Source organism: Grammomys surdaster, unplaced genomic scaffold (genome assembly GCF_004785775.1).
Source record: "Grammomys surdaster isolate TR1022 unplaced genomic scaffold, NIH_TR_1.0 250293, whole genome shotgun sequence".
NCBI classification, from domain to species: Eukaryota; Metazoa; Chordata; class Mammalia; order Rodentia; family Muridae; genus Grammomys; species Grammomys surdaster.
Window position 1 is genome coordinate 13,101 of NW_021624869.1, and position 22,978 is coordinate 36,078.

General features: G+C 46.5%; 1 protein-coding gene across 1 annotated transcript in view; it reads left to right on the forward strand.

Annotated features, from left to right (window-relative positions):
* LOC114616060 (mitogen-activated protein kinase kinase kinase 13) overlaps nucleotides 1-22,359 on the forward strand; it is a gene marked incomplete at its 5' end in the record, with an annotated part of 34,048 nt that extends 11,689 nt beyond the window's left edge. Inside the window, 6 exons of the mRNA XM_028761600.1 lie at nucleotides 957-1,085; nucleotides 4,138-4,275; nucleotides 10,220-10,994; nucleotides 14,193-14,260; nucleotides 14,943-15,240; nucleotides 16,742-22,359. Coding sequence (XP_028617433.1) covers nucleotides 957-1,085; nucleotides 4,138-4,275; nucleotides 10,220-10,994; nucleotides 14,193-14,260; nucleotides 14,943-15,240; nucleotides 16,742-16,843 — 1,510 coding nt within the window. The remainder of the gene's footprint in view (nucleotides 1-956; nucleotides 1,086-4,137; nucleotides 4,276-10,219; nucleotides 10,995-14,192; nucleotides 14,261-14,942; nucleotides 15,241-16,741) is intronic.
* Nucleotides 22,360-22,978: the final 619 nt, after the last annotated feature.

The following is a 22,978-nucleotide window of genomic DNA, read 5'->3' on the forward strand; positions in this document are numbered from 1 at the left end:
ATGTGCACACCCACACACTTAGTATCTTCATGTATAACTCTACCTCCTCATGGTATGTGCACACCCACACACTTAGTATCTTCATGTATAACTACCTCCTCATGGCATGTGCACACCCACACACTTAGTATCTTCATGTATAACTCTACCTCCTCATGGCATCTGCACACCCACACACTTAGCTATCTTCATGTATAACTTTCCCTCCTCATGGCATGTGCACACCCACACACTTAGCTAACTCCATGTGTAACTCTTTCCCTCCTCTCAACTGTTTCCCTCCTTTAGGCTCCTTTACAACGGAGATTCTTTGAGCAATTCCACCTTTCCCAGTGTAGTTGGAGACCATGTGTTTATACGCTCTAGTTCCTGGCCTCCACTGTACTAGCCTCTGTAACAAAAGTGCCGTAGATTTAGCAATTTATAAACAGAAAAATGTACTGCTCATGGTTCTGGAGGTGGAGCAGTTTAACATCAAAGCACCGGGAAACTCAGTATCCGGTGAAAATTATCATACCATTATCATATCATGGCACCCACATGTGTCCTCACATGGTGGAGAAACAAAGGGTTCCCCCTAGTACTGCCACCTCCTCCAGTACCATGTCACCTTCTGGGTGAAGGTTTACATTTGGATCTGAGAAGAAGCACTGAGACCACACCAACCAGATAAGCTCTGCAGGGATAAGCATGTGATCCTAGTGTTGGCTTTAAATTCTTTCCATTAACATATAAGGATACTATATTGTATTGATTGAGCACAAATGAAGACTATACAGTGCACATAGACTGTATTCTTATTTTATCTGTGGCCCACCTGGCTCTCTGTATGGCTGGAGGGTCCCTTGGGATAAACTACACAGCTCAGATTTCTCTGGGCCTAGTGCTTTGAAGCAAGCCACCACGCATGTCATTAGAGCTGACACTTATTCTCCTCAGTCATGCTGATGCTGTGTTTTCATTGACAGGCACGCTCTGGATATTCGAGAGCACTATGAGAGAAAGCTCGAACGGGCTAACAATCTGTACATGGAACTGAGCGCCATCATGCTGCAGCTGGAGATGCGGGAGAAGGAACTCCTTAAGTGCGTACTCAGCCCAGGCCCCGTCTTTGCTGCTTTGTCTTTCGGTCAACAGGACGAGTTGCTCTTGTGTGGGAGATGTGTTGTTCTTGTGTGGGGCCGCTACAGTGGACATGTAGATATTTTCATTACTTAGTCAACATCCCTTAAGGACTTGGGTGAGACATACAATCGGGAGTTGCTGCAGGTGTGATACGGGCACACTCACTGGGCTAGCATGTGTACTTCACTCTCCCACATGGTTCAGAGAGGGCCTTAATTTTCAGAAGAACTTAGTGTGGATGAACAGGAACTTTCTGACTGTTGAAGAATAAAGTACTGCTGGAAACTGTCTAAGGGATCCCTGATGGTACCAAAATGACCAGGGGTTCTTGGCCCCAAATAAGCAAAGCTTCTGTCCTTTATCACATTGGGGAAGAGGAAGATCATACATGAGTTTGAGCTAAGAACAGAATAAAGTTGAGTTAATTTAAATTCAGTACCTTCAGTGTGTTTGCCTAAACTTGAGTAGCATCCTGGTTGTACAATGAGCTAGTATCTGTTAAGTGTGGCCAGAACCTGTAGGCAAATAAAGATACTCTGCACTGACCACACCCCTCTGTCGCTGACCACGCCCCCTCTGTCACTGACCACGCCCTTCTCTGTTTAAAAGACAATTTATTGTACACATTTTATTTGCAATTTTATACACTATATTAATATGAATGGGACCTCTTTTCTACTTGAGGCATTTTTCAAATTAGTTATTTGAGAATTTTCCTAGAATGAGCTGAGTTTTGACCATATTCAGTCATACCCATCTGCTCCCAGACTTCCCTACCCATCCAACTTTATGCCCGCTATGGCCAGTATTAAAGAAAGCCAGCCCCCCTCCCTTCGACTAGCCGAAGCTCCTTGGCTTAGGGATGGGACTTCATGTCGGACTCTTCCTCCTTGCTAGGGCTTAGGTTGAGCTTGCACAAGGCTGGTGCATGCTGTCAGATCCGCTTTAAATTCATGTGTGTGACTATCCTGCTGTCTCCTGAGGACACTGTTCTCTGTGTTTGTTCAGCACCTCTGGCTCCTGCAGTCTTTCTGCCCATTTTTCTGCTGTGATCGCTGAGCCTTTGGGAGGAGAGGGCACCATGTTTATGTTCCCTGTAGGGCTGAACACTCCACAACAGCCTCTTATGCTCTGCACCTTGGCCAGCTGCAGGCCTCTGTGTTAATCACTACCTACTTCAAGCAGAAGCTCCTCAGATGAGGGTAGAGAGATGCATAAATCTAAAGGTATAAAGAAGTCACGAGGAGTCGACTGGATACTATGTTCATTTAGTAGAATACTAGGAGGCTCTTCTTGAGGGCCTGTGACCAATTTAGCCAGAGATGCTCAGCCTGAAAATGATGCCAGCTGTGGGCTTCATCTCACGTCAGATGAGAACACAGTTATTACTCCTATGCTGTTTGCACCACTACTGCACCCGTGAGCATGCCGTGCCAGGATGGTGATTGTTGTAAGATCGATAACCACTTTCCTCCACCAGTAGCATATACAGAACCATCCAGCACTCTGAAAGCTAGCCAATAGAGACGGGGCTTCCAGGTCAGTAATGTTAATGTTCCTATATAATTCAAATACAAGCTTTTCAGCAATGGGGTCTTATTGTCAAGTTCTGGAGGGTAGCCAAGAGAATTGGCAACAACGTTTTAGATCTAGGGAAGCTAAGTGGAGCCCCAGACTACAAAAGTAGTCTTTGTATTTGTTAGCCAGTGGCATCTAGTGCCAATGAAGACACGGGTGAACCTTTATTGGGTAACTATATTCTCTCTCTGTCTCTCTGTCTCTCTGTGTGTGTGTGTGTGTGTGTGTGTGTGCGTGCGCGCGCGCGTGCGCGCGCACATGTTTGCATGTGTAGATTTCCATTTAATTGTTTTGAGATGAGATGTTTCTGGGGTTTCCATATCCTTTCCATATCCCCTCCTCTACCCGGCTTTCTCATTCCCATGCCAGTTTAACCCGTCCTGTTCCGTTCAGCCTCCTCAAGCTTTTTTTTTTTTTTGGTTTTTCGAGACAGGGTTTCTCTGTGTAGCCCTGGCTGTCCTGGAACTCACTCTGTAGACCAGGCTGGCCTCGAACTCAGAAATCCGCCTGCCTCTGCCTCCCAAGTGCTGGGATTAAAGGCGTGCGCCACCAACGCCCGGCTCCTCCTCAAGCTTTTACACCACTGCTTTGTACCTCCTGTCCCTTTAAAGCCCCGCACTGGGCTGCACTCCTCAGTGTTTTCCTGACCTCTTGTAAATGTTTTTTTCATGTAAATTGTAAATTTTTGTTCTTGTAAATTGTTTCCTGACAATTGTAAATGGTTTTTATTTTATTTTATTTTTAAAAACTTGTTTGTATATTGTGGTTATTTTGCCTGCATCTGTGTCTGTGCACCATGTGTATGCAGTACCCACAGAGGACAGAAGAGGGCATCAGATCCATTGGATCTGGAGTTACAAATGCCTGTGGATATTGGGAATCAAACCCAGATTTCTAGAATAGTCATTGCTCTTAAGTGCTCAGCCATCTCTCCAGCCCCATTTTGGTTTTTTCTTAATAGATGAATAATAGTTTGTTTGTAAGTGTATCACCTTTTCACTATCCACTCACTGATTCATGGGTATCTCGGCTGTTTCCGTTTCCTGACTGTTGTGACTGACGCAGGACTGTGCATGGACGAGTGGGCATCTCTGTAGCAGGATATGGAGTGCTTCGTGTATATGACCAAGAGTAGCATAGCCGAGTCACATGATAAATCTATTTATGGCTTTTTGAGGAAATGTTACACTGGTTTCCATGGTGACTGCACCAGTGTGCACTCCCCCATCAGTGAATAAGTGTCCCCCTTTCCCTACATTGATGACAGCATTTTCTGTCATTTGTTGGAAGAAGGGGGTAATCTTAGATGTTCTGATTAGGATAAGATGATTAGGAGGGTGTTGTCTAGTTCCACAGTTGCCATCTTTGATCAATCTCTGTCCTACCTTTCTGTCTACAAAAATCAAAGAGTGTCTTTTTTCCTTTGTCTCACAGGCGAGAGCAAGCAGTGGAAAAGAAGTATCCTGGCACCTACAAACGACATCCTGTCCGACCAATCATCCACCCAAATGCCATGGAGAAGCTCATGAAAAGGAAGGGTGTGCCTCACAAGGCTGGGGTGCAGACTAAGCGGTGAGCCCACTGCGACCATGCATCTGATATGACGCCCAGGAAAGGTGGTCTCAGAGTAGGGGTGGGGGGCATTTTGAGCTCACCAGCTGCATACTGGGCTGTAGATGAAACCACACAGGAAGATAAGGGAGAGCATGGAACAGACCCCAGAAGTCTCACTTTTACTCTCGAGGCACTTTGTCTTAGCACCACGTACAGGGAAGAGAAGCTTACGGCAAGGACAGGCAGACCTGTGTTGGCATCCAGCCCATGTCGCTCTGTCTCTTTCAACACCAGTATCCTCATGGGTAAATGGTATCATGTGGCACATGGGATTTCTTTCCATTCTTGTAACCCTCAGAAACAGACCTGAGTCATCCAGTTCTTGATTTTGACACAGTGATCTGTGCATTTTTATCAGTATGCTTACTTTGCTGCTGCTGCTATTGTTGTTGTTTTGTTGTTGTTGTTGTTGTTGTTGTTGTTGTTCTTCTTCTTCTTCTTCTTCTTCTTCTTCTTCTTCTTCTTTCTCCTCCTCCTCCTCCTTCTTCTCCCCTCCTCCTTCTCTTTCTCCTCTTCCTATTCCTCCTCCTTCTCCTCCTCTTCTTCCTCCTCATCCTCATCCTTCTCTTTCCCCTCCTCCTCTTCTACCTCCTCCTTCTCTTCCTCTTCTTTCTCTTCTTCCTCCTCCTCATCTTCCTCTTCTTTTTCCCCCTCCTCTTCCTCCTCCTCCATCTTCTTCTGCAGTTGTCCAGACTGGCCTCAAACTCAATGTCCTCCTGCCTCCACCTTTTAAGTAGCTAGGGTAGTAACATATGTATTTGATTGCACCCAGCTGTGAAGTTTGAATATCATGAAATCAACCTTTCGGGCACTGGTGTTCAAAATCAGGGTTTAACCTTTAAGAGATCACTCTTTCCCCCATTTACTTGCTGCTTGGTTGTTTGGTTGTTTGGTTGGTTGGTTGGTTGGTTGGTTGGTTGGTTGGTTGGTTGGTTGGTTTTTTGAGCTAGCATTTCTCTGTATAGCCCTGGCTGTCCTGGAACTCATTCTGTAGACCAGGCTGGCCTCAAACTCACAGAGATCCACCTGCCTCTGCTTCAAATGCTGGTATTAAAGGCATGCACCACTACTGCCTGGTTTCTTTTCTCTTTTCTAACACTTGCTTTATATTGGTTTAATCTCAGTAGTAGAGAGTGGAGATACATCTCTGTAGAGTGTAGGCATAGCATGCTTGAGGCCCAAGTTTGATGCCTAGCACCTTTGAAAACATCTTAAAATACCTTTCAGTCTTTTGGGAATTACCAAATGCCATTGAGCCTTATGATTCTCACATGCCAAAGAACTAGCTCCACCCCAGACAGGTTAATGGAAGGAAAGAACGTCCCAAGCCTGAGCTTGTAAGACTTGAACCAAATACAGTAAGAAAACAAAAAGGAGAAAACATGGGCCAAGAATGTGTTTTTAACTTTTAAGTACAAATAAGAAAGTAGCAGGGGGGTTTATGGCATTTTCATGCATGCTTAGCTCTCGTTGACCCTACCACTGTCTTTTCTCTTCCCCACCTCCCATATTCCTGCTCCCAACCCCTGCTTAAACCCTATCTCCCCTCCTGGCTCATAGAGATGTATTCTGTCCACCTCTCCCCCCCCATCCCCCCCACACACACACACACTCCTCTCCCCGAAAGCCCTTCCCCTGACTCTCTGGGGCCTCTTCCTAGTTTCCTGACCTCCACACATGCTCACTGGCATGTAAATACACGTGTCTACATCTGAAGCCGGGATCCACATATGACATAGAACATATTTGTCTTTGAGCCTGGGTTACCTTAATAGTTTTCAGATCCATCTCTTTTCCTGAATTTTCCATAATTTCATTTTTCTTTACAGCTGAATAAAATTCTGTTATGCACATGTAGTGCATTTCCATCACCCTGTGTTCTGTTGATGGGTCACGAGGCTGCAGTAAACATGTGTGGACATGATTCTCTGTAGTAGGGCACGCGGTCCGTCAAGTATTTCCACAGGAGAGGCAAAACTGGTCATGTGGTGACTCTAGCTGTAGCTCTTTGAGGATCTCCTTGGTCTCCACCACAGCAGCACCAGTTTACACTCCTGCCAACGATAAATAAGTGCCTCCTCACAGCCTTGCCAGCAGCACTGGCTGCCATTTGTTTATCTTGATGAGAATCACTGACTGAAGTGAGAAGGAACTTCAGAGTAGTTTTGGTGTGTGTGTGTGTGTGTGTGTGTGTGTGTGTACAGATGTGCACAGGTGTTCAGCTGCATATATATGTACATATAGAGAGGAGAGGTCATTCTTGACGTGTTCCTCGTGACATCTACATTGGTTTTTGGGGGTTTTTTGTTGTTTGTTTGCTTGATGTTTGTTTTGAAACAGGGTCTCACACTGGCCTAGAGCTCACTAAATAGGCTAGGCTGAATCTACCTGTCTCAGCCTCTTCCTTCCCCTAGCCCCACTCAACTCCACTCCAAGCTGAGGTTCCTTTTTTTAAACAAGGGTGGTGGGGATCAAACTCATTTCCTCAAGTTTATGTGGCAAGCACTTTGCTGACTGAGCCACTTCCTTTTGACCACTTCAGAATCTTCATTGTCCAGTCTTCCTTTGAAGATATTCTATTCAGCTCCTTACCCTATTTATTTTAATTTGATCTCTTCCTGTTTTTGGGGGGGCTCTTTGTTTTTCTCCACACTGACCCCTGTCAGATCTATAGCTGTTCTGAAGGCTTCATTCAGTTACCTTGTTTCCTGCATTGTGGAGACACTTTAATTTCATGAGGCCCCACTTGTCAGTGTTGCTTTATTTCCTTAGTGCTGTGCAAAAGTGCACATTCTAGCTTAGAACTCTCCGGTCCTAATGTCTAATAACCATAAAAGTGCACGTTCCAGGATAGAACTCTCCCGTCCTAACATCTAATGACCACATGGTGAACTAATTCCAGGCTTCTGTTTGCTTATCGTCCTGACCATCTTCTGCTCACTGGCTGAGAAGCTGCTTTCACAGATAGCTGGCACAACCCTCGTTTTAGTCTTTTGTGGTACTAATTAGGGACAGCTCACCTACCAACTCTTCTCTGCCTACAGTTTTAAGACCAAGTGTGCCCAGGAAGCAAAAGGGACTATGTAACTTAAAACTGTGAGTTGAGCCGGGCAGTGGTGGCGCACACCTTTAATCCCAGCACTTGGGAGGCAGAGGCAGGTGGATTTCTGAGTTCAAGGCCAGCCTGGTCTACAGAGTGAGTTTCAGGACACCCAGGGCTATTGTCTCTGTCAGAGATGGAAGTGTTAGATTATTTAGATGGTTAAGTCATTTCCAAGTTGGAGATTTGGAGACCTTGGGAGAGAAGTTGGAGAGAAAAGAAAAGGTCTTCTCAAACTGTTTCCCATCAGTCACCATCTGAAGCCCAAATTCCAGTTTACCATTTAGTCAAAAACTAGAAGGGTGTTGGGTTCCATTTACTTTTTGTTGCTATGATAAAACATTGACCAAAACCAACTTGAGGAGGCGGGGTTGTCTTACAGCCCAGGAAAGCCTCAGAAGGAACTTGAGAAGGAACCTAGAGGCAGGAACTCAAGCAGAGACCCTGGAGGAATAGCACTGACTGGCTCGTCCCCAGGCTCACATTCAGCTGCCTTTCTTACACAGCCCAGGCTACACTTGTCTAGGAATGCCTTGCCCACAGTAGGCTGGGCTCTTCCACATTAACAGTGAAGAAAATAACTCAGTTATACCCATAGGCATATCTAATGGAGGTAATTCTTCACTTAAGAGTCCCTCTTGGGACGATGTGTCAAACTGACAACCAAGATTGGCTGCCATGGTTTCATGGTACAGTCCTCCCAGCCTGTCTCCCAAGACTTCAGTAAGTGCATAGAAGTCTCAGGTGGGGAAAAACTGTCCCAGAGTCAAAGACTCCAGGTCAAAGAATCATCTCAGCTTGGTGATGACAAGCCACTCCACTGTTATACCCAATGGCACTCTGAAGTTGTAATCACTGTGATGCCATGAGGCAGGCACTTTACGTACATGAGAAATTTTGCAGGCTCCCCCTTGTGAGGTTTGTGGGTCTGTGTCCCCACTTTCTCCTCAGCTCTCCTTTGGATGCCCCACAGCCCGTTACCATGCAAGCGCATGCTACCCAGCTCTGGAGAGCTCCCTTGTCTCAGTAGAAGCCCGTGAAACTCTCACCCAGGTCCCCTCTACAGCACAGGCTGACCAGCAACACTGTCTCCCGTGCTCTGGGGCTGGCATAGTGGCGTCTCGGATGCCTCGGCTGAGCTAGGAAGGACTAGGGCAGCATGCAGAAGGGCTGCTGCCTGCCTGCTTCCAACAAGGGCCACCACATCCGGTGCCTCGTAATCAGCTGAGAGAGTATTTCTGCTGTTTATAAATGGAATGTGTGGACCTTCCAACTCTAAAAGTTCCTCTTGCTTTGTGTGTTGTCTGGTCCTAGACACAGAGCACTGCTCAGGAACTGCTTGCTTACCTGTGGGCTCAGATCTACTTCCATGCTCTGGCTCCCCCCACAACCCCCGCCCCCCCCCCCAAATGTGACCCTCATGGCTGGTCCTGTAGCACTGGAACACATTGAGTGAGGCTTCCTCCCATTAGGATAAAGTAGAATGTTAGGTTGGAGACATGGCCTATTTGGTAGCGTACTCTTATGACAGTCACAAAGTCCCAGGTTCGGTTCCCAGCATGGTATAAACAGCCACAGTGACACATGCCTGCAATCGCAGCAATTAAGAGGTAGAGCAGGATAATTAGCTCAAGGTCATCCTCAGCAAAGTTCAAGGCCAGCTGGGGCAGGGAACCCAGTCTCAGAAGGGAGGAAGAAGCAGACAGAGGTCTACTGTCTCTTCTCAGCAGCCCTCTTTTGCTGCCTCTGCCTAACTTCCTGGGTTCCCTTTCCCTCCCCTTTGCCGCCAGCCTTTAGGACCATTGAGTTCCTGCAGTAAATAAGATCCCCTGCTAGGACCAGTCATATACAAAGATGGATAAAGCATAGTCCGTGAGACCATGTCCAGGCCGAACTCGTTAAACAGTTTAGACCTTGCCTGTTGAGCCTGAGGTTTGTTCTGTGGTACCATACCTTTCCTTTGTGATGGACAGCATGCCCAGGTGCATCATTAGTCTGATGTCTGATGTGAGCATGCTCCTATACCTTTCCATGTCAGTTCCAAGCTGACAGTCAAGATCACAAGGAAGACATTAAGGACCTTGGGGGACAGAACTCTGAAGAATGAGTGCAGAAGTTAGCAACTCAGAATCCAGAGAAATAAAAGCTACCAGTAAGACAGCTTAACTGGTAAAAGAACACAAAGTTGATGACCTGAGTTCAATCCCCAGATCCCATGATGGAAGGGGCGGGCCAACTCCCCGAATGCTGTTCTCTGGCCTTTATACATGTACTGTGGAACATACACACATACACACACCAACCTATATACTCTCCACAATAATAAATTTATTTAAATTAAATAGTTTAACTTAAAAATAAGAAATCACTGTAAGGGAACATCTAGATTGTTTCCAGTCTTTTGTTGTTTTGAACATCCAACATTAAACAGCTCTCTTGTGTCCATCTGTGGCCTCCAATGGATAAATCCCTGTGTCTGTGAGGGCTGACTGAAAGGGTGTATGAATGAAGCCAGGAAGGTGGCTCGCTCTGATAGCTCCAGGACCTGGGAGGCTGAAGCAGGATGATTGCCACGAGTTTGAGACTAACCTGAGCTACGGAGTAAGACACTCTCTCAAACAAACATACATACAATAACAACAAAGGTTTTGGGGCTGAGGGTGTAGCTGAGCAATAGGATGCAAGACACTGGATTTGATCCCCAACATTGCAAACTTATAAAGTACTGTAAAGCTTGGCATATTTAACCCCAGTATTAAACATGTTTTGATGTGTTTGAAACAAATCTTTTCTCCTTGCCAGGCCAGACCTCTTGCGATCCGAAGGCATCCCTAGTACAGAAGCGGTTCCCACTGCATCCCCTCTGTCTGGAAGTCCCAAAATGTCCACCGCAAGCAGCAGGAGCCGGTACCGAAGCAAACCACGTCACCGCCGAGGGAACAGTAGAGGCAGCCACAGCGACTTCGCAGCAATCTTGAAAACTCAGCCCACCCAGGAAAATTCACCCCACCCCACCTACCTACACCACACTCAGGCTCAGTGTGCTTCTGTCCATCAACATAATCCTCTCCAGCAGCAATACCAGCAACCCCCTCCTACCCTGCCTCAGAGCCGCCATCCCAGACTCAATGCGCATGGGCAGGACATTGCAACCTGCGCCAATAACCTGAGGTACTTTGGCCCAGCAGCAGCCCTACGGAGTCCACTCAGCAACCATGCTCAAAGACAGATGCCTGGCTCTAGCCCCGACCTCATCTCCACAGCCATGGCAGCAGATTGCTGGAGAAATTCTGAACTTGACCAAGACCAAGTTGGACCCTGGGGTTGCTGTCAGGCTGAACCCTATGATCCCTGTTTCCAGTGCAGGCCAGAACATTCTGGGTCTTTAGAGCTTCCCACTACTGAGCCAGTGGGGAGGAGCCCAGACCGGTCCAGTTCACCAGCGCACACTCCTCTTTCAGGAAATGCCCAAGGCTCTGAGAGAACGGAGGCAAACGGATTCAATGGCTGTCAGTCTGGTATTTCTCATCAATTCACACCCCCAATGCTACCTCAAAAGACACGGCCCCTTCAGAAGGTAAGGTTTAACAAGAGCAGACTGTCTCTGCCATCAAAGGATGTCAGAGACAGTCATGTGACGCACATTATGAAATAGGACATTTAAAGATGTGCATTGGGAAAAGACTTTCCTTACACAGGACTTCAGTAGTGGGCCAGGGAGTTCATTTGGGGGATTACTGAACTGGGAGACTGGGATAACCATATTTTAAAGACATAGTCAACAAGTTTGGACACTGTTGTCCTAGAACTCCAGTCTGAGCGATGTCACAAGGAAGTTCAGGAAATGGAGGTTCCTGGTGTGCCATCGCAAACATGATCTTGGAGAAGTCACACAATAAACTGTCATCCAGCATTTCCTGCATCCATTTGACTATCCAGCCCTCTAAAACTTGTGCTTCTAATCCCCCTTGGCACTAATGCTTTTTACAATATTCTTTAGAAAACATTAACAACCATCTTGACCCAGCTAGTTCTAAGTTGTAACCCATTTGTCTCCTCTACTGGCTGCCTGGCAGTCCTCTGTGGAGCTAGGGATTCTAAGCTTGGGAGTCAGACAGTTCAAAGTGAGGGTTCTGCACCTAGCACCTCTGTGAATCTGCCACTGTCTATACGAAGGCCAATAGTGGACTCAGCTATGCTTCTTGATTTGAAGACTATGTGGATTCATGTCCAGAATAGTATCTGGAATTCAGCCTGCTTAAAAAGTTACATTGTCTTGCTACGGTTTCTATCAAAGATTGTTGTGAGAAGTATTTGGAACATGTAAACGTGCAATTCTGAACATTGCTTTAGCTCATTGTCACTGTTGAGAAAAGGAAAGGAAAGCTGAGTGTGTTTGGTCAACTGGATACTTCATGAGAAAGGAGTGGAGGCTGTGACTACATACTGTCTCAGATCTGTGTGTCTGTCCACACATGCCACTGCTGCTGCCTGAGCAGAGGTTCATGTGTGCCGTCAGGTGATGCACTTGGTGTGAGCTAATTCATTCTGCAACTCCCTAACTCCTGGAACCAGTAACAAGAGTCCTTCCATTTAAACTTTACAGGATGGCTGGTTGGTTAGTTGATTTGGTCTGGTTTGGTTGAGTCTGGGGATGAGGGACTGGGAGTTGGAAAGACAGAGTCTTGCTGTATAGCTCAAGCTGGTCTCAAACTCAGAATTCCCCTGTCTCAGCCTCCTATGTGCTAGGATTATAACATACACTGTAGCTGGTCTTTGCTATTTTGTGGGTTCTTTTTCCCACCCTTTGTCTGCCTTCTTCAGGTTTCTCCTCTTAACACTATTTAGGAAGAGACAAAAACCAGAGGGAGAAAGAAATTAGAAAAATCCCTGAGTCTAGTTTCTTTCCTCTTGTTTATTCTTTGAGTACAATTACTAACAAACCACAACCAACCCCCTCACTGAATGATGAACAATCACCCACCCTACCTATCGGGGCTCTGGCATTTATATACCCTCTGAAAAGTTTTCAGAATTCCAGATGTCACACAATTGCAGAAATTATCTGCAGCTGGCAAAACCATGCTTCTTCTGCTAGAGCACGAGGCAAATCATAGTCAGCTGCTTCAGACAGTCCAAGGCAGCCCCACATCCCTCCCTATACCTAAGATTAAAAACAAAAGCACATTCTTACAATATCTTTGAGGTTTTTAAAGAAGCCAAAATTCCAAATTGTCACTACAATATCCCCCCATACCCATCTTGGTTTGTTTGATGGCAGATGCCTTTGCCCCCAGCCGTCTTGCCAGCCTTGACCTAGTTCAACGCTTTTTATCTACATTATTCTATAGCCATTGCAACGACCAATTTTAAAACATCTTCATCAACCTCAAAAGAAACCCACATCTTTTCTTAGTCGTTCCACATCGTACGTGCCTTTGAATGACCTCGCTGCCGTTGTGATGCCGTGTGTGGCTCTGCAGCCCCGAGCACACAGCACATTCAGCTTTGTTGGAACTGCACACCCCACAGACACTCAGCCTCTCTTTCCAAAGATGCACTTCAGTGGGTGTTCTAATACAACTGTTCATCTTGACAATGAGGACAACTCTATGCCTGTCTTTCCTATTAAAAACAAAACAACAACAAACCAAACATGTCAAAAATACAATGAATACGATTGTGATATTTTAGAACAGGCTTTTAAAAATGTAAATTACCCTCAACCTTTGGATCATTCCCACTGGCTCAGGGGTGGGACCCTCTAAGCTCCCAGGAGACTCTGTAATCCAGGGTATTGTAGTGCTGGGGTGAGAGCATTGATCTTACCTGTGGTTGATTTTCTGCAGTTGGTGTCAGATGAGATCTTCCCCTTGGGGAAGATCAGCTGTCAGCCGAGCACTTAGACAGCTCTTCATGTCAGCCACAGCCTGCAATCCTCTCAGTGGTCTCAGCCAGAGCACTTTGTCTCCACCAGCATGTGGACTCAGTAAAAATGCCTGGAGACTCCCCCCGCCTCTCCCTCCCTTTTTTTAAGTTGGAAAGTAATGACACGCATTTGTGTGATTGCACCTTCAATAAACTGCTGTACTGGAGTTGAGTATGAACGAGGTACAGTCTGGGGTTTAAACACTGTATGTCTTGATGTAGCTGTAGTATTAGTGATGAAACAGTTGCTATAGAAACAGGAAAGCACTTGCTGGGCTTTGCAGAACTAAAAGCACCTAGGTGGAATTTCTATGAAAGACCCTAGAACCACACTTGTCCAACAGTTACAGGACAGTGTCCCAAATCCATGACCTCACTGGCTTCCTCTCTGGGACCTCTACCTCCTGAAGGCAAAGAGGAAGTCGTGTCTTCTAGCACCTGGCCAAGGGCCTATTGTCATGGACACAGAGCACACTGCTGCTGAATGGGTGGATGTGGATGTGTTGGTTTGGGCTGCTCTGTTTTGATATTGGGGAGTTGTTTGTTTTATCTGGGAGCTGCTTTATGGTTTTTGTTGTTTGTTTTGAGACAGTGTTTGACTAATTAGTAGGCCAGGAACTCACTATACCTGAGAGCTGTCTGCATCCACCTGCCTCAGCCTTTTGAATGGTAGGATTCCATTTGTGAGCTACCCTACCCAGATGTGGATGGACATGTTTAAAGAGGCCTTAAGCAGGGTATCAGTAACCTTCTCTGGATGAAGATTAAACCTGTGAGAGGCAAGGAGGGATAGGGAAGAGGGAAGATTCTAAAACCAACAAAGCCTTTCTCTCCTTGTCCTCCTCAGAGTGGAGATGACTCCTCAGAAGAGGAAGGAGAAGTGGACAGTGAAGTAGAATTTCCCCGACGACAGAGGTAAGGCCTGCACGAGCTGTGTTCGGTGTAATGAGAATACCCTGCATGTGCTACCCCTGGCTCAGCCAGAGGCCCTCTGCAGCCACCAGACATGGAAACTAAACCAAGTGCTGATATCTTCCCATCACCATGTCTGAAAGTTGCCTCTGCACAGGATGTCATGGGTCATCAGATTCATGTCCAGAGAACTTCACAGTGAGGAGCAGAGTACAGACCCACTGTCACACTGCAGAACACAAAGTCTTCTTTGGGAGGAGTGGTACTGGTTTGCGGTGACTGATGGTTTCCAATGGGCCTCCTTGAGATAGGCTGTTCATGCTGCTGGAGTCAAGTATCACACTCAAGAGTGTTTATGGAACATTTATTTCTTCCAGTCACGGAAGCCGGAAAGCCCGAACTCACAGGGGTGGCGATTCCCATCCCACTAGGCACAGCTTGCTCCCTACCTTGCAGATAGCCACCTCTTCCTGTGTCCTCACATGGGAAAGATGGGTAAATAACAGAGTGTGGGAGGGCACAATTCAGTCCACAGCTCCTCTCTACTTCTGTATATGTTTCCTACCAAGCTTGACCTTCAGTCTTCCTCTGGGTCTGGAGGTCAGTTTCCTGTCACTCTGGGTAACAGATAAGGCGGGAAGAGACTCATGCTCTGCTTACATTTGCCTGGTTTCCCTGTTTGCAGGCCTCACCGCTGCATTAGCAGTTACCAGTCATACTCAACATTTAGCTCCGAGAACTTCTCTGTGTCTGATGGAGAGGAGGGCAACACTAGTGACCACTCGAACAGTCCCGATGAATCAGCCGACAGACGGCAGGACCACCTGGCAGAGGCCCTGGACGACCTGCTGTCCCAGACACCCGAGGCCCCCATCGAGATCTCCTCCCACTCAGATGGGCTGTCTGACAAGGAGTGTGCTGTTCGGCGCGTGAAGACACAGATGTCCCTGGGCAAGCTGTGTGCCGAGGAGCGCGGCTACGAGGTGGGCACCTCTCATTCCTCACTCCACTGTGCCGTCTGGTTGTTCTGCGGTTAGAGTATTTTCCTAGTTTGCTCTCTGTTGCTATGATACATACTATGACCAAAAGCAACTTAGGGAAGAAAGGGTTTATTTCAGCTTACAGCTCACAGTCCATCACTGAGAGAAGCCAAAGCAGGACCTAAAGCAGAGCAGGAGCCTGGAGGCAGGGCCTGAATGAAGCAGGGGCCATAGAGAAAGGCTGCTTGTTCCCATAGCTTGCTCAGCTTGCTTTTTTTTTTTTTTTTTTTTTGGTACAGCCCAAGTCCAACTGCCCAGGGGTGGTCACCACTATCAATCAAGAAAACACTCCACAGACTTGCCTACAGGCCAGTCTGATGAAAGCATTTTCTCTCTCTCTCTCTCTCTCTCTCTCTCTGTTTTTTTTTGTTTTTTTGTTTTGTGTGTTTTTTTTGTTTGTTTGTTTTTTTGTTTTTTTGTTTTTTGTTTTGTTTTGTTTTGTTTTGTTTTTCAAGACAGGGTTTCTCTGTGTAGCCCTGGCTGTCCTGGAACTCACTCTGTAGACCAGGCTGGCCGCGAACTCAGAAATCCGCCTGCCTCTGCCTTCCAAGTGCTGGGATTAAAGGCGTGTGCCGCCACCACCCGGCTGAAAGCATTTTCTCAATTGAGGTTTTCTCTTCACAAATGACTCTAGCTTGTGTCAAGGGGAGAGGGGGAACCTAACCAACACAAGTATGTTCATGCCTCAGGGGTTTTATAATTTTTATTCAGTAGATAAAGTATACACTGTCTCCACAAAGTACATGAAGGTGTGTAGTCTCGGGGCTCCCTGAATAAAGGCAGTGTCTCACAAATGAGGCAGAGACATGGAATGTTGAAGAATCCTTACCTCCTCACTCCATCTTCCAGTCCCATTAAGGGACTGAGTATATTTCTGTGCACACCAGGCTCTCCTCGGAAAGACATTGCCGCAGAACAGAAGACACTGTCTCTTATGTAGACTAGTACAGCCTTTGGAGAGTCAGGAAAGTATGGTGCTCTTCACTGTAAAGCCTACTAGACTCAGACCGCCTAGATGCAAGCCCCATCACTCTACCTACTGTGTGACCTTGAGCAAGTTGCTTACCCTCTCTGAAGGTCAATCTCCTTACCTGTAAGATGTGTGATTTCTATCAAATCTGTGAAGAATGATCTCTTTCAGCAAGTGAGTTGATCAGATTAACAGTGAGTGGTACCTGGGGCACTGGAATGCTCTGGGAATGAGGATGTGGGGACCTGCTACAGGGCACCTCCACTGTCAGCATCACCAACTTTATATAGCTATGTTCTCCATGCAACCCCAAGAACAGGCCCAGCCTCGTTTATCTTTGTCAGCTCCTATAGCATGAGTAGTGTTAAACTCGCCTTCAGTGAGGGCTGTAGTGAGCTGACACATGGAAATGTTCCGCATGCTGTCGCTGACGGTTGTGGAAGAGAATTAAGAGCTCTTGTCTGAACTTTGCAGAATCCTGTGCAGTTTGGAGACTCAGACTGTGACTCTTCAGAGGGCGAGTGTTCCGACGCCACAGTTAGGACCAGCAAGAACTACAGCTCTGCCACCTGGTGACAAGGGCTCTCCATCAGGTCTTAAGACTGGCAATCTCCTCTCCAGCAATAGACTCCTCCCTCCTTCATCTGTCTGGGAGGAGTGGCCCAGTCCCAGAAACAAGCCACAGTGACAGGAACATGAGACTTGTCAACTCTCTGGGAAATACCCAAATGAAACTACGTCTCACTGAGCATTTCAATCAAGAATGGCAGGGATCTATTGTACTGAATTCTCCAGCTACTGTAACATTGATATTTATTTTTGTTGGACATTTTAACACTTTGTATTGTAAAGAGTGAACTATATATGATACAGACACAATAATTTCTTTACAAAAAAATTAAGGAAATGTTGCTCTTAGGAGCAACATTTGGAATTTGTGGGTCCAGGTGTCACTGTCACTTGAACATGGGACCGGATCTTTCATCCATGTTGAAGAGTTGTAAGGGGACATGTTAAACATTGAAAACACAAGCCAAAGGATCACAGCCACATTAAGGTCAATTGGCTTGTCCATTCGAAGGATGGAAACGACCTGGAGGTTGAGTGATCTCATAGCACCACTGCCGTGGAAGGCATGTGCTTCCTGTAGGAGGAAAGAGCACACAGAGCTATAAGTGCACATCTGGAAGCCATTTTGTTTCTTGAGCGTTAAGCAGATCCCGGCAGTAAGAGCTTCAGCAGCATCAGGTCCTGCCCTCAGCACATGCTTCCCCTTCAGTGCCGCCATTTTCATGCCCCTGATCAGCGTGTTCTTCCAGCAGTGCCATTTCTCCCAGGTAGCTTCCTTTCTTTCCACCTGTTGGCCACTTCTTTTAGGAAGGGGAAAGGGTCCTGAAGGAGATAAAGGGGTGAGTGAGAAAGCATCTGTGACATTAGAGAAACTAGCCTGTAAAAATTCCTTCTGGAGATGCCTCTATTCTGATATATAAGCAAGACAGTGCAACCCCTCTCTGACCCAGGTTGTCTACCTCCCGGAATCACACAGAAGGCAGCTAGGATGTGTGTATCCAGTGTCCAATCCCAAACCATCTTTATTTTGTTCATGATCTCATTTTAGCTTGGAAGCTTTGGTGGCTGTCTATCAATCACTGTAGCATAAAAGGCTAAATTAGCAGCTCATAGAAGGTGACGCCCCTCACCGCATTTTTGTTAAATGCTATCTGTAAAATATGGTAGGTTTGTTTTATTTGTTTGTTTTCATTCTGAATCACTGCGGTTTTGTTTAATTGGGTTAGGAAATTTGTAGAAGGAACAGCTGATGCTAGACAGGAATTAGAATTACTTTAGTTTCTCAAAAGCATGTGAATCTTCCTGTGTCTAGGGTCCTGGGCTATGAAAGGTACCCCGAGGTGCTTTGTGGAGCCTTGGCTTGAAGCAGGAAATGTCTCATAGTCCCCTGGGGGCTGGGTCACAGGTGGGCACCACCATGCCTGGCTTAAAGATGTTTCATCCAGAATTTATATACACACACATTGGCCTGATTCCTGTCTCAGTGCAGGCTTCTGCCAAGCATTGCCCTGCATTCTGATGTTGCATCCTGTAAGGATGTTAGGTATTAAGACATTCCAGCCCCAATGGAAACAGTGCCCCTGGGCCGGGTGTCACTCACTGACTGCATCAGCCAAAATGACGTGCAGGAGGGACTCAGAGCCAGTCTTACGTTGGACCCCTCCTTTGTTTACACTTTATGTTGAGACATTGATTTTAAAACTTAATCTATAATTTTCGCTCATTGGAAAGATGAAGGAACATGTACTTAGAAAGCAGTATTGTTTTGTTAAATTATTCCGTTTTGTATGAACCGTAGCAGGGCTACACAAGAGCTTAAGTTATGGCATTGTTATCCTTGTGTTTACTTTATGCCGTCATCATTTTCTGTTGACCAGAAGGTGTGGCTTATGATGTAGCACAATGACTGTTTACTGCTAACCGTGAATTATTGTGGACTTTGTGGTCCTAAGTGAAGGCTGGGGATGGAGCTGCCCTTTGGCACTCCCAGCATTCCTCAGTGTTTTCCCTGGTCTCCTGAATACTGCAGCAATGGCCTGAGGAGGTGGGCTCTGCCCTGACACCCAACGAGTACACTGTGATTTTTTTTTTTACTTGATTGTAAAAGCTCCTGAATATGACCAAGTGATCAACAAGTAGTTCAAAGGCTTCAAAAGTTACAAACTTTCTAAAGTGTCTTAGAATAAAATCATGGGACTGTAAGAACAGCAAAAAAAGATTGAATGGTCAGACGGCAAGACAAAACATCTCTTTGAGGACTCATGAGGTAGTTTCAAGAGTGGACAGAGAACTGGTCACCATCTCCTTCCTACTGAGTCCCACAGAGAGACTAGAAGAGACATGTACAACACCAGCAGGATATGCTTCTGTGACTGCCTCAGGTCCCATTCCTTAGAATTAAGACTCTTCCAGTCCCACACAAAGCAGGAGCAGCTGTCTGTCCTGTGCACACTGTTAGTGACAACAGTGAGCTCTGAAGAGCAGCTTCTGCCTGCACCATTCAGTGTCCTCCCAGAAAACCCACCCAGTACCTCAGCCTTCATCAGCATTCTGCGTTCCCACCCTGCCTGTGTGGCACACTAAGGCCGCCTTAACTGGATTCACCGTTACGGGATGCCATGATATGCCAGGGATGTGGTATTTGAGTCCATTCACTGTATCGTCCAGATGGGAGTGAAGTCCACACTTCTGTAGTAGAGTTAATGAGGTTTCAGAAAAAAAAAAATGGTTCTAAACAAGGTTTAAAGGGAAGAACAGTTCTACCCCACCTGCCATGTAGGAGACAGGAAATACAAACTGTGTTTCCTTAAAACATTATCGTCATCCGAAGAACCTCGAGTGGAGAGATCAGGGAACGTAAGAGCCAATTCTTCAGTGCTGTTAGATGCCGCCATGCTTTGGTGCTTTGAGAATCCTTGCCAGACCAATTTGAAGCTTCAGCACTTACTGTGAGATGGATGGCTCGTTCTTTGGCCGGCTGTTTTTGACTGACTACTAAGATGAGTTTCATTTTGTATTGCAATCAAGCACTGGATCTTTCTCTTTTTCCTAGATCATGTCCCTAAGTAAAAATTGCTCTTAAAATAATAGCCTAGCACAGTAATGGAGAAGCCTGCGTGCACTTTAAAACATTCCCCACCACCACTAAGTTCAGAGCTTGCTGCAGGACTGGGGGCATTCTGCCCAGGACAATGAAGATGATGGTTTAAGGTGACTTATGTGGCATGCTTGAAGACTGAGTAGTTTAAGCCTTTAGTTCCACCAAGTTAATCCTGGAATTAAAGTCATTTTGAGTCAGTACTGTCTAGTGATTATTCAGGGCCATTTTGTTAAATTGTTCCCCTAACCTGCTCTGAGTGATGGAAGCAATGGCACTGGAGTTCCTTGTTACTAACGGAGGCTTGTCAGTGCTTCCCACAAGGTAGCCCTGACATCTTCCCCATGTTCCCCCACAAGGTAGCCCTGACATCTTCCCCATGTACCCCACAAGGTAGCCCTGAAATCTTCCCCATGTTCCCCCACAAGGTAGCCTGACATCTTCCCCATGTTCCCCACAAGGTAGCCCTGACATCGTCCCTGTGCTCCCCACGAGGTAGCCCTGACATCTTCTGTGAGAATGTGTTCCAGTTGATCCAGTGGTTTACTTTTTTTCTTATGCCCTTATGTCTCAAATGTTTTTAATTATATATTTTTTAATTCTTTGAGAATTTCATACATGTAAGCACTGTGCTATGATCATATTCACTCCATAACCCGCTATATACCACCTAAGCCAGCCTCCTCTCAACTTCAGGCTTTTGGATTGTTGTTTTGGTAATTCACCAAGTCCAGCTAGTGCCACCCAGACATGTGTGTGGCCGTCCACTGGAGCAAGGGACACTAACAGCAGACCACGTCCACAAAGGTGTGATTTTCCCTCCCCCAATAGCTGTCAACTGCCAATAACTCTGCAATAAAGAAAGTACCAGAGATTTCCTTCCCACATCAAATTCTCTTTTTAAGACATTCCTAGCTGGGTGTGGTGGCACATACCTTTAATCCTAGCTCTGGGAGAGGCAGAGAGGCAGACTCTGTGACTTCAAGGCTAGCCTGGTCTACATACAAGCCAGGCAGAGTGACTTGGTGAGACTCTGTCTCAAAAATTAATAATAATAATAATATCTAAGGGATTCCTGCCCCGCCCCACATATACTATGTTTATTTCTTGAAACCAAACTACCATATTTCACCATGCTGCACCTCTACCCTAAACGCTGTGGTCTGCGTATGCGCGCCCTCTTGCTCCCTGCTGATCCCTGCTACAGCCTCAGAGCAGGGCATCACTCACACCTTGCTGGAATTGGTGTACAAAGTCTGTATTGACCATTTGCGATCTTGAGTCCCCTGATGGGCAAGTACAGGGCCACGCCAAGGGTCTCCTTATGGATCTCCAAGGGGACCCAGCAGGGTGTGCCATGACAGGCGAAGGGCCACTTGCCACCAATCCCATCTCTACCCACACTGAACTGTACCGATGAGCACACTCTTCCTGTCTGAACAGAAGGTTCAGGTGTGCCATCCGTTACTTGTTTCCTCCCGAGACGATGTGAAAAATGATGTGATATTTTTATCAAGACTTTTCTTCAACTGTCAGTGTGGACTCAGTACCTTTCCAGGCAGCAAGCTTTTCTTTGCTGATGCCATAGAACAAATGTCCCAATCTGTTCACCTCCCTCTAGACTGGCCCACTGGATCCATAAATTTGCTTATCTGCTTGGCTCAATTGGTACAGCAAAAGCCCGTTTAAACAAGAATGAGCTGAACTAGGCTGCTAAGTGGAAGACCCGGTGGAACCTAGGACATTTCTCAGGGACAGTGGCTAAAGAGGGTAGCTCTCAAAAACAGAACTAGGTGAGGCTTTGAGCAATATCACATAGCAACGGAGTGATGGAAGGATTTCAGCCAGTGCCACACCCACAGATGGCAAGGCCACTGTAAGGAAGCTTCCAGGAGAACCACAGCCCTGCTTCCCAGGGCCACTGTACAGCACTAGGGGTGGATCAGCGGCATCTGGCCCTATGCTGCTCTCTGGTGATCATGGCTCTCCCATGGCTACAAGCTAGAGGGCGCAGCCACATGTGAGGGGTGGGGTGGCCACATCTAGAGCTCCACTTCCCAGAGGATGGGGAAACCCTTTGAGTCTTTTTTTTTTTTATTGTATGTATATGTCTGCCTTCTCTTTCGCCTGTCTCTCTCCCATCTATCTCTCCTCTCTCTCTCTCTCTCTCTCTCTCTCTCTCTCTCTCTCTCTCTCTCAATAATGTGAGTTCCTACTGATTGAGAGCAAACAAATTTCTTTCTAATATTTAAGTCTCAGAATGAACCCCCGAGTCTCTCTCCCGTGGCCTCAGCTCCCGGGCCCCCCCCACCCCACTCCATGTCCTTTTCAGATATCGGCTCTGGCTTTGTACTGAACAGCAATGGGAACAAGAATGATTATGAAAACAAACCAATGCATGAAATTAAACAAAAAGTATACCTTATGTTTTCTGGTCCTCTCTTTTCCTAATGGGGATGTTTGTCCTACAAGCTGTCCTGCCAGGATGTCAGGGAAAGGCAGGCTGTCCTGCCAGGATGTCAGGGAAAAGCAGGCTGGGTTCTGCAGCAGGATCCTGTTTCAGGGACAGCCACTCCAGTGTGGTTTCTGCTGTATCTTGAGTGTTTCCATAAAGGCCCAGGCAGGCCCTCCGAATCTTCCTGAGCATCCTGCTGCCCTTCCTGCAGCTGCCATTGTCAATGACATCACTCTTAAAAGAAGCCAAGAGAGGGAAATGGGAAGCTGGCATAATTCTGTCATTCTGGGAGTGAGAAGCTAAGCGAGCCTTTTGGATTGTACTTTTTCAGTCGTTCTGCTCTTCTGTTAAGGGCAGTTGTTAGTCTGCAGCATGTACAGACATGTTCTTATAGAATCTGTCTTCAATGCAGAACATTTATATTTATGGATCTGGGAAATCTCATCTCCTGGGAGCTCATACCTGATAAGGCACACTTGTCCAAGATCCTGGGGACACACATGGGGGAGTCTCAAAGGGGATAAAAAAGGTACATGTGCAAAAGGAGAAAAGTCCCTCTTCTCTCGCTCCTTCTCTATTCCAACATACT